The 11,748-nt window shown below is 33.3% G+C and overlaps 1 protein-coding gene across 1 annotated transcript in view; it reads right to left on the reverse strand.

Annotated features, from left to right (window-relative positions):
- Positions 1 to 631: 631 nt before the first annotated feature.
- LOC115213910 overlaps positions 632 to 11,748 on the reverse strand; it is a 101,070-nt gene continuing 89,953 nt past the window's right edge. Inside the window, exon 2 of the mRNA XM_029782887.2 lies at positions 632 to 1,424. Within this exon, the coding sequence (XP_029638747.1) occupies positions 803 to 1,424 (622 nt within the window). The 3' untranslated portion in view covers positions 632 to 802. The remainder of the gene's footprint in view (positions 1,425 to 11,748) is intronic.

Genomic DNA, 11,748 nt, shown 5'->3' on the forward strand with positions numbered 1-11,748 from the left:
GCTGCGAAGGCTACTGGATGAGGAACGAGATTTTCTACTTGAGACAATTAACAAAATCCTAGTCCCATTAACTGCGATTTTCGGCTGAATCATTCAGCCAGAGAAATAACAGACTCCAAGGTTATATCCTTTTGATACACTACAGGAAAACATATGTCAGGAGTCTTGTTTCATTTCAAGCACAAACTATATATAAATATGCATATATGCATATATGCATATACATACATACGCGTACATATACATATACATACATACATATATATATATATATATAATATATATATATATATATATATAATATATATATATATATATAATATATATATATATATATATATATATATATATATATATATATATATACATATTTATATATATATATATATATATATATATATATATATATATATATATATATATATATATATATATATATATATATACACACAATACGCATACACATAAATGTACATGTGAGTGTATATATATATATATATATGGTTTACCGAAAATAGTTCTAAGGAAGGAAAAGACACGTTTCTGAAGGAGTTCTGTGAAACAAAATAGAGAAAAGATATGGATTTGTACCATGGTTTGGTTACCAAACCACTACCACGTTATTCATTTGAATAATTCTCCTGTTTCACAGATTTCAATTACATTTTTCATAGAAAAAATAATATTCCAACTACAAAAGCTGTGCTTTCAAAACAACAGCGATAACGGAGAAACTTTTTTTGATTACATTTATGATGAAGATGTTGGTAATGAGAATGAAGGAGAATATGACTGTTTAAGGTTAGGGCCAACGAAAATCTCTATTGACCATACGATAAAACTTCTCGTTAAATGGTCGGTAAAAATCTCTGAGGCGTTTAAGTATTGTTATATCAACAGTTGGATGCGGTCTCCCTTTCGTTTTCCCTAAGCAATGAGGGTGTCCGCTTCCTTCCGATTTCTTCAAACATGGGAATCCTTTCGTTTCATTAAAATAGAAATGCTTCTCCGAAATTATCCTTTTCAAGCCAAGAAAATCTTGCACCCGCCCAAGTTCTCGAGCCGGGTCTGATATCAATTGCTCTCCACTGACGAAATGTATTTGTGACAATGGAAAATAATTGAGCCATCGTTCTAGGTATTTCGCATAAACACCAATGCGTATAATATTTCTACTCGTATCAACAATACGTGTCGATAGATTGAGAAACGCTAAATCTTCAAAGCGATGCATTTTGGTAATTCCTTTAGAGGCCAACTGGGTATAGTCAGAAATAGCACGAGTTACTGGATCACGTACAATTATCAGGATTTTCATATCTTTAGACATGTTATATATCCTTCTTGGAACATCTTTGGTAATAAAATAACTTGGAGTTTTCTCGATTGTCATTTGTCCTTCGATAGTCGCGGGCATTTTCTTCCTGAAATTGTAAAAGTAAAATGCAAAGCATTATACACACATATTATATACTGTCACATAAATACATTAAATAATTCTTTTCAACCATTACACATCATTGCCATTCTTTTCAACCAATTATTACATTCCACAGTACCACAGTTGAATAGAATATATATACCTATGTATACACACAAAAACACACATACTCACACGCACACAAACATATATATCTATTGATGTGTCCGGGAAGAGACATGTGCTCGCGCGCGCGCGTATGAGTTCCACAGCTGAATAAAAGTATATATATATATTGTTGTATCTGGGGAGAATCATTCTCTTTTAGGACCTCATTATTTAACACCTTCATCGGTGTTCAAGGACTATTGAAAATGTTGCAAGACGCAACTAAAATTTTTTGGGAAATAAATGAGTGAATGAGTGGAAACTAAACCGGTGTGTTAAATAATGAGGCACTAAAAGAGAATGACTCTATCCAGACGCAACAAAATATGCTTCAACGCACGAACTCTCACAAGGAATCTTGCAAACCAAATCCAAAAGCGAAATACACACACACACACACACATATACACACACATACACACACACACACTCACACACACATATATATATATATATTTCGTTTTTATATGTGGTTTGCAAGATTCCTAATCTGAATTCGAGTTTTGAAACAAATTTTTTTTTTGTGTGTGTTTGGGGAGAGTTATAAGTGCTTGAATGTAACACACCAGTTCAATTTCCTTTTATTTATTTATTTCATAAAGATTTTTCACTGATGCATTTGAGACCTTATTAATAAATTTTGACTCTGAGTCGCTAGTTTATGCAAAATTTCGAAAGTAAACTTTACGTAATGCATTAGGTATTAGAATAGAACTTCATGAGACTTGCATGAAATGTGCGCTTTCTCATTCTGCGTGCTCCAGGATTGTCTTTTGGTTTATATAGGGAGGAAGCAAAAAGCAAATAAGAGTGTGGCTAGGGGATGAATAACAAGCGTAGAGGACATGTGGGGGACGATATAGATGAAGAATACGAAGAAGAGAACAAAGTAGAAGGAGAAGAAGATGAAGAAGAAGAAGTAAAGGAGAAGAAAAAGAAATAAAAGTAAAAAAAGAAAAAGAAGAAAAAGAAGGAGAAGAAGAAGAAGAAAAAGAAGTAGAAGAAGAAGAAGAAAAGAAGAAGCATCTACGTAGGACCATATATATCACAAAGGCTTTATCTGGAGTAAGTCTTTTCAAAGCGGTCGGTTAGTACAACCATGCCACTGGTACCTAATTGGGTGGGATGGGGAGAAATGTATTTGACCACCAGACGACATTCACCAGCAACGAAAGTGACGGAAGAGAAAAATCGACTAAACTGATAACTCTGACAATTGCTAAGGGATAAAGATAATAAGGATACTCGTGACCTGGTGATGTATGTGGTAGGGAAGTAGTGTGACAAATAGTAGGATAGCATAAATCACCTACTGGCTAGCAGACCTATTCTGTGACCTTAGAGTTTGTAAACAGCAACGGATAAAAGATGCAAAAGTAGAAAAAATGGGAGTGCCCCAAAGAGTTGAAGCAGAAATTATGAATTTAGAGTTTAAATGAAAAGTGGTCAAGAAAATTATAAATTATGTTAGTTTGACCGAATATAAGTTAGGTGAATTGCATGTATATATACATACATACATATGTTATCTTACCATTTTTATCATATATATATATATATATATATATATTGTCTTACCATTTTATCAACATATATATATATATATATATATATAATATATATATATATATATATATATATATATATATATTATATATATGTATGTATGTATGTATAACAAAAAAGGTGAATATTCAGCAAATGCAGAGAGACCTAATATAGAAATTATGAATAAATAAATAAATAGATAAATAGGTTCTATACATTGAAAATTAATACTTTGCTTGTGTTGCGTAAGTAACAGCCCTATGAAGAATATTGAGGATGAAAGTGATTAAGGTAAATATATAATATACTACGTTTAGAATTAAAAAAAAAATTAAAATGGAAAAGTAGATTATGATTAAGAGACTAGAATTAGCAAAAACAAAATATAAAAATATATATTAGTTATGGCGTAAGTTAGGAGCATATAGGTCATGAGGTTAAATTGGGATTAGGGTTGAATATGTAATGTATTACGTTCGAATATTTAAAGAAAATTAAACGTCTACATTTGTAGGTCATTGAAATAAACACTCCGTTCATTTACCTCGTCGTCGTCATCATTATCATCATCATCATCATCAGTAATGGTGGTGATGGTAGTAGTAGTAGTAGTAGTAGTAGTAGTAGTAGTAGTATAGTAGCAGCAGTAGTAGTAGTAGTAGTACAGGCATATGTATGGCAGCGAAACGGCAGAATTTTTAGGACGCCGAAAACAAAATGATTAGCGTTATTACATCCGTCCTTACATTCTGAATTCAAAACCCTACTGCGGTCTATATTGCTTTTCATTCGATATAAAAGGGTCCAATTGAGTGTTTAGATCGATGTTATCGACCTAGCTCCTTTCCCACAATTACAGACATGTTGCCGAAATTTGAAACCACTATTATATATTTGTGCTTATACTTATAAATACAGGTATATATATAATTAGAAATATTGCATTCTAAACCTCTCAGAGAGATTTATACAGTAGCAGCACGATATGGCGATGGTTTGTTGCCAACTTAATGTGGCAGTCACTGAAAAGGGGGAAGATTGCTATTGCTATTTAGCCCCAGGAAACACCGTTACAATTGGCTATGTGACACAGGCTTTCTGTGTCCTTACGTTTTCAAACAGGGGAGTTAAGCACCTCCTCCCAGCAAAGCCAGCAGCCAGAGACAAGTTTTGGAGGCATTGCCTTTCATCAGTCTGGAGTAGCTTTGCAGTCTTCCCTTTCTTGGAACTGCCACAGTAAATTGGCAAAAAACCGCCACTTTATCGTACTGCAACTTTATATGTCTCTCGGGGAGATTTAGAAATGCAATATTTCTAATTTTGTAGATCAGTGAATATATTTCACTTGACAATAAGTTTTCAAAGGTGATGAAGCATCGACCGCTAGCAAGCTAAGCTACTCCAAACTGATGAAAAGCAATGGCTCTGAAACTAGTCTCTGGTTGCTAAGTTTGCTGGGTGGCAGTTCTTATCTCCCCTGTTTGAAAACGTAAGGACACAGAACGCTTCTGTCACATATCCAACTGGAAACGGTGTTTCCTGGTGCTAAATAGCAGTAGCATTTTTCTCTTTCCTGGGACTGCCACTATTTATATATTTTATTCATATATAAATCGTGATGAAAATATATGCATATATATATATATATATATATATATATATACATATATATATATTATATTTTTTTATATATTTTTTTTATTTTTAATTTTTTTTTTTATTTTATTTTTTTATTTTATTTTTTTTTATTTTTTTTTTATTTTTTATTTTTTTTTTTATTTTTTATTTTTTATTTTTTTTTATTTTTATTTTTATTTTTTTTTTTATTTATCTATTCTTTCATCTAACTTACCACTGACTCCTTGACCACTCCCCAAGTATGATATTTTGCGCTATGCCTACCCCCAAAAAGTCCCCACCACCACTCCTTTAAAACCTGCTAAATGTATAAATGCTAATACAATTCTTGTTAAATAGCTTCCTGAAGATTTCTCTTGAATGAACAGTACTAGTCCTGTAGAAGCTCCTTCATATAATAAATTAATTTTACTCTGCTATATTTTACTGCTATGAGTACTTACTTACTGTGGTTAACCCCGGATCAACCCGGGACCTACATATATATAATATATATATATAATATATAATATATATTATATATATATATATATATATTATATATATTCATGCATATATGTTTGTATATATTTGCATATGCGTATGTACGTGTGTGTGTGAGCTTTCGTTTTGTCACGAAGTGAAGCACTGATATTTTCATTTTACGTATTCTTTGGAAGTTACTATGAAATATGGCGTCGTGACATTTATATGGGGATGAACGTTCTAAAATGTTTTCCTAGTAATATAAGCATAAACCTTACACTTTCTTTACACTTATATCGATACACACACATACATATACATACATATATATATATATATATTCTGACTTACGGGAATAGTATGTCAATACAATAGTCAATGGTTGTGAGTCGGATGTGTAAATTATAATTCCCCCGGGGCACTTTGATAAGAAATGTATTCTCTTAGAAGTAAGTTTGTATAATTATATTTACATGAGAATGGTATTGGTGCTATTTAAAAAAATCGCATAATGTTCATGGGATTCAATAGTGCTAGCGACATAATTTGCCTTTCACACTTTAGCACGGATTTTGATTGATGGATATTTATCCTTCTTCATTTCAACATGTCTCCTGTAAGTCTTCTTGAATGCATTTCTCAGTTTTTGGGCTCTTATATAAGGAAATTTAAAAAAAAATATTCAAGAGCAAATATCTTATTTTCTATACATCATATACGTATAAATATTGATAGTAAATTTTGGCACAAGGCCAGCAATTTTGGGGGAGGTGTAAGTCGATTAAAACGATCACAGCGTTCAAGTGGTTCTTATTTTATCGACCCTGATAGTATCAACGGCAAAGCTGACCTCGGCGGAATTCGATCTCAGGACGTAAAGACAGGCAAAATGTAGTTAAGAATATTGCTCCGCGTGCTAGCAATACTGCTCGTTGGCCTTCTTTTGTGCGTATAAATATTAATTGTAAATTTTATCTTTATTAAAACTGTAAATCTCTCCAGCTTGCTGATTAATAGTTATATCCAAATAAGCTGGCGAGCTGGCAGAAACATTACCACGCCGGGTGAAATGTTTTGTCGTATTTCGTCCGCCGCTGCGTTCTGAGTTCAAATTCTGCTTAGGTCGACTTTGCCTTTCATCCTTTCGGGTTGATAAATTAAGTACCAGTTATGCACTGGGGTCGATATAATAGACTTAATCCGTTTGTCTGTCCTTGTTTGTCCTCTCTGTGTTTATCCCCTTATGGGTAGTAAAGAAATAGGTATTTCCTCTGTTTATACATTCTGAGTTCAAATCCCGCCGAGGTCAGCTTTGCCTTTCATCCTTCCAGCTCGATACGTTAAATACCAGTTGCCTACTGGAGTGGTTCTAATCGACTGCCATCTCCCCCAAAATTTCGGGCCTTGTGCCAAGAGTAGAAAATAATATTTCTATATATTAATATTTACATATATTCAAATATCGAAGTAATAAGGTTAAATAAAATTTTATATCATAATTCCTATACGCCTTTCAAAATTGTTAGTTTGGAACTCTGCAATAGGTGTACGTACTCTTTACTTGTTTCAGTCATTTTACTGCGGCCATGCTGGAGCTCCGCCTTTAGTCGAGCAAATCGACCCCAGGCCGTATTCATTGTAAGCCTAGTACTTATTCTATCGGTCTCTTTTGCCGAACCGCTAAGTTACGGGGACGTAAACACACTACCATCTGTTGTCAAGCGATGGTAGGGGACAAACATAGACACACAAACATATACACAGACACATACACACACATACAAGCCTCAAAGGCCTTCAAGGCTCAAAATTCTTCATGCACCCCTCGTGTGTCTATATATATATATATATGACGGGTTTCTTTCAGTTTTACCAAATCCAATTACAAGACTTTGGTCGAACCGAGGTTAGAGTTGAATACACTTGCCCGAGGAACCATGTAATTGGTAAGCAACATCTCACCACAGAGCCATATCTGAGTTTTTAAATACTCACATATATTCCATTATATTTATATATCATTTCACTACGTATTAACAAATATTTTCAATACTATATTAGCCATGTTTTATCTTTCTACATAGTGTGGGGTGTAATATGAAATTAAGAAGTATTCGAACTCAGGGTGTACTTTGCAACATATATACATTCGTACTGTGTAGACCGCTGCCTTCTATTGAAGAAGCACTGCTTTATTTATGTGTATTTTAAATATAGACTTTGGAAATGCATTCCGCATTATATATGTGTCTACTGTTTTTCTTTTTTCTTTTCAATAATCTCTCAACATTATACGATTATTTATTTTGACTGAGGAATAAAATAATATAAACTAGAAGTTCAAGTTGAAATGGATTCAGGTTCTTTTTCTTTTATATACTTGAATACAACTGAAGTTTATTGAATCAATAGATGAATATTGGTAATTGCAGTGAGGACTATGGTATAGCCATGAATAACATGACAAAATCAGGCGTCATATACATTACAATGTTTCATAGAGTAAAAGGGTTATAAATTATTGGATTTTTTTGTAAATTATGCAGTGAATCACCGATTTGGCTATCCTTGATAAGTGGTATATCATTAGATGATTTCTATTCTTGAATTTCTAGGGTGATTTCGTATTTCATTCTAGAAAAATGAATTAAATTAGGTGCAGTAGATGAAAGTTCGTTCCAGTGTAAATGAAAACTAATCAAGTTGTCTACAAAAATGAAGACGAATCAATAGAATCTCCACCATTTAAAGAAGATATCGCAGTCGATAAGTTTACCGCTGCTAGCGAGCTAACAGCAACAACAACAACGACAGCAACAACAACAGCAACAATGGCAATAGCAGCAACAACATCAGTAATAATGACAATTCAATAGGGAATGTTATTATGAATATGACAGTAGATGCTCCAAACAGTGCTGCTGTGATGTAGTAGCTCCGTCTACTTTTGACGACACGCCATACCGAGATATTCCACAGCTTTGAAAGCATACATATTATCCTGGTGAGAAAAGCAATTTCTACGAATCTACCAAAGTTAAGTTCATTTTAACGAAAGCCTTCGGAAACTGACAGCTTTCCATGCAGAATATTTATCTCCCATGTGTGTATGCCCTATATGCATATTGAAAGCATTTGACTGTCAAATAGTTGCCTAATTCACTAATTTCATGGCCCTGTGTAGTACATATCCACAGTGTGAGAAGTATGAGCAGTGGATAATTACAAATGTCTCATAAAAATCGCCATTTATTTTGGATTTAACTCTTGCTGAGAAGGAAGACTGGAGGTTATGGATTCATTTTAGTGCGTAGCATTAGAAGCATTCTATTAGGAAAGCATCGTTAGGTAAAGATACATTATCGTTCTTTTTCTTTTACGGAAGCGTGATGGTTAAAATAAATTACTAAGGTACCATGGAAACAAGCCATTAGTTACATGATGACACATGGTCTAATGGTTCTGGTGTTGCACTCACGATCTCAAGACCGTGGGTTCATTTCCTAGACCGAGTGGAGAGGTATGTTCTGTTGCTCAACAATCACCTCGACACCTGACTCGTGATACACCGTGTACCTGTTCAAGCAACGTCGATTTGATGGAGGAAGTGAGTTAATACACAGAATATGAATTCGATCACTCTAATACTTCGTCTACGACGGGAGTGTCCGCCATACTGGTTTCTTATTTTAGTAGAAAGTAATTTTTAGGAAAGTGCTTTTTCTCAACCACCGAACCCAGTACTAGACTTTTACTTTCATCACAATTTCTGGAGAGATATAATACAAAGCTGAGTTCAGTGGGGTTTGAACTCAGGATCAAAATAACCGGGAGAAAAGACAGAAGTCATTTTAGCTGATGTTCTAACGATTCCACCAAGCCTCAAAACCTATTACCATAAATACTTTTGCGCGAAGTCGTTTGCGGATAACATCAACAGTAGTACTTGACTGCTAATTCATATTTATAGGTGATGAAAACGACGAATTATGAAGTTAATCTCGGCGGGTCTCAAGCTCAAAATAGGAAGAGTCGTAGCAAATACCACAAAGTAAATTATCCAGCGCTGTAACAATTCGCGCAACATAACACTTTATTTGTAGTTACTATGAATAAGAATAATAAACATGTCTGTAGTTTTAGTTCTTTTGTCTCTCTTTTTTTTTTTTTTTTTTTTGAAAATCTGAAAACATCTGCAATTTTCATAATTTCAGAACACAGAAATTTTTGAAGTACGAAGGAAAAAAAAAAAATTGACACTTGTTCTATAATCGCTCAATCAATGTTGGAAACGTGCCAAAAATGTCAGCGTTTACATACGATAGACGCTTAATTTGCCGCACGTTAATAATAACAAATTTGCCAAAGGGGAATAAAGATTTAGTGACTGAACTGAATCTATCACGGTACAAAATATATATATTGAGCATAAAATAGAACCGAAATGTTAGTATTAATCTATTGTTGCATTAGTTTATTGTGGCCCGAATTTACAGCATTTCAATATGCGATTTCAGAAATTATGTCGTCTGAAGGCACAACTTGCAAGTGTTAATTCAGACAACAATGACGATTTCCGGCTCTGTGGATGAAAGCGATGAATGCGCAGACTGAATGGTTTTCTACTACGATTATTATTATTATTTCTTTTTTTTAATCAATCTGTCTATATTCTATACCTTTGTAATGAAATAATTTTCTATTGAATGGGACATATATATTAAAAAAAGTAAACGGCAACAATGAGAGAACGAAAATACACAAAAATAGTTGAATAAATAACAAAGGATTTGATTGTGAAAAGATCTGATTCAGCGAATTGAAGCAATTTTGTTTCCCAATTATTTTCCAATTAACATTGTTTGTAAATAGCTGCGAATATTTCTATAAAGTAATGGACGACTGGTGTAAAACAATAGAATTTTTTTTGAAACGGCTGTCTTTTTTACTGAAAGCTATTTCGCGTTACTAATATTATCTATTGGAAATGTATGTCCATCACCAATTCCTATTACTACCGATAATGAGTTAGGTTATCAATATATCTAGAAAATATAGAATCTACTATTCTGACAACCGAATCCTAATATCATGAGATATTGTTTTCATGTATACTACCGAATTTACTAAAAGGTGTGAAAAAATTAGGTACTGGCATATCTGATCCACAACCTCATTGCTTCAGGTCCAGCAAGGGACTTCTACAATAGTCTCGGGTCGGTTAATGTCTTCTGAGTAGATTTGGCAGATGAAACTGAGAGAAGGCCGTCGTTTATAAATATATATATATATATATATATATATATATATATATATATATATATATATATATATATATATATATATAGATAGATAGATAGATAGATAGATATATATATATATATATATATATATATTATATATATATATATATATATATTATATATATATATATTATATATATATAGATAGATAGATAGATAGATAGATAGATAGATATAGATAGATAGATAGAGATAGATAGATATAGATAGATAGATAGATAGACAGACAGACAGACAGATTAGAGACACGTATTCTCTAAATCATTCCTTCTTTAAACTCCTTTGTTGTCAGCACCTGAAATGTAAAATTCTTACCTGAAGACGGAGGCTGGTATTATCCGATGATGGAATCAAGTTACAAGGATTATTTTGGACTACTAAGCCCCAACCCGAAGCAGCTGTTGGTCTCGTAAAACTCCTTCACAACTCTTTTATTCCCCGATATCATTCCTATTCTTTGTAAGTCAGACTTTTTTATATGTATACATATGTACACTTTTCTCTATCGAATTGCCTAATTTGCTTGTCCTTACATTTACTCCAATACATATATATAAGCACAAGTCCGAACAAGGTTATGTATGGAAAACCACAGTCGCCCGTGCATACCAGCTTCCTCTCTACACGTGATGAAGGAAAGGCAAAGGCCGATACAGCCTGGCACCAGTAACGATTTAGTGAAAGTACATTTTAATATACTTTGATTATATCTTTTCCCGCTCTGTGCCTTTAATATCCATCTAGATCTCATGGTGGCATCATATGGTTTCTAGTGTAGGCCCCTTTATTTGATAATAATAAAGGAATTTATGTCACCCATATCCTACCTCTTTTTCTGGACATTCACCACTATCTCATTGACTCCTTCTGATATCTGTTTCTTCACATGGCCAAGGGAATTTATAGCCATATGGAATTAAGGTTTGGGAGAACATCTAATAATATTTATTTATGGCCAGCTGCTAGATCTGAACTGTCAACTCCTAGTGGTCTTAATTCTCAATAAACGCAGTATACTAGCTGCATTAGACCATTTGATGATGATAAGGAGATAGATAAAAATTTGGAAATGAATTACAATCCCATGCCCCCCACCACCACTGCGATACACTTATGCAACTCCAAAATTGTAGTTGTTTTATATATATATATACACACATACACATACATATATATTTACATATACAACTATGTGTTTATATCTAT

Source organism: Octopus sinensis, linkage group LG7, assembly GCF_006345805.1.
Source record: "Octopus sinensis linkage group LG7, ASM634580v1, whole genome shotgun sequence".
In the NCBI taxonomy this organism is placed as follows: domain Eukaryota; kingdom Metazoa; phylum Mollusca; class Cephalopoda; order Octopoda; family Octopodidae; genus Octopus; species Octopus sinensis.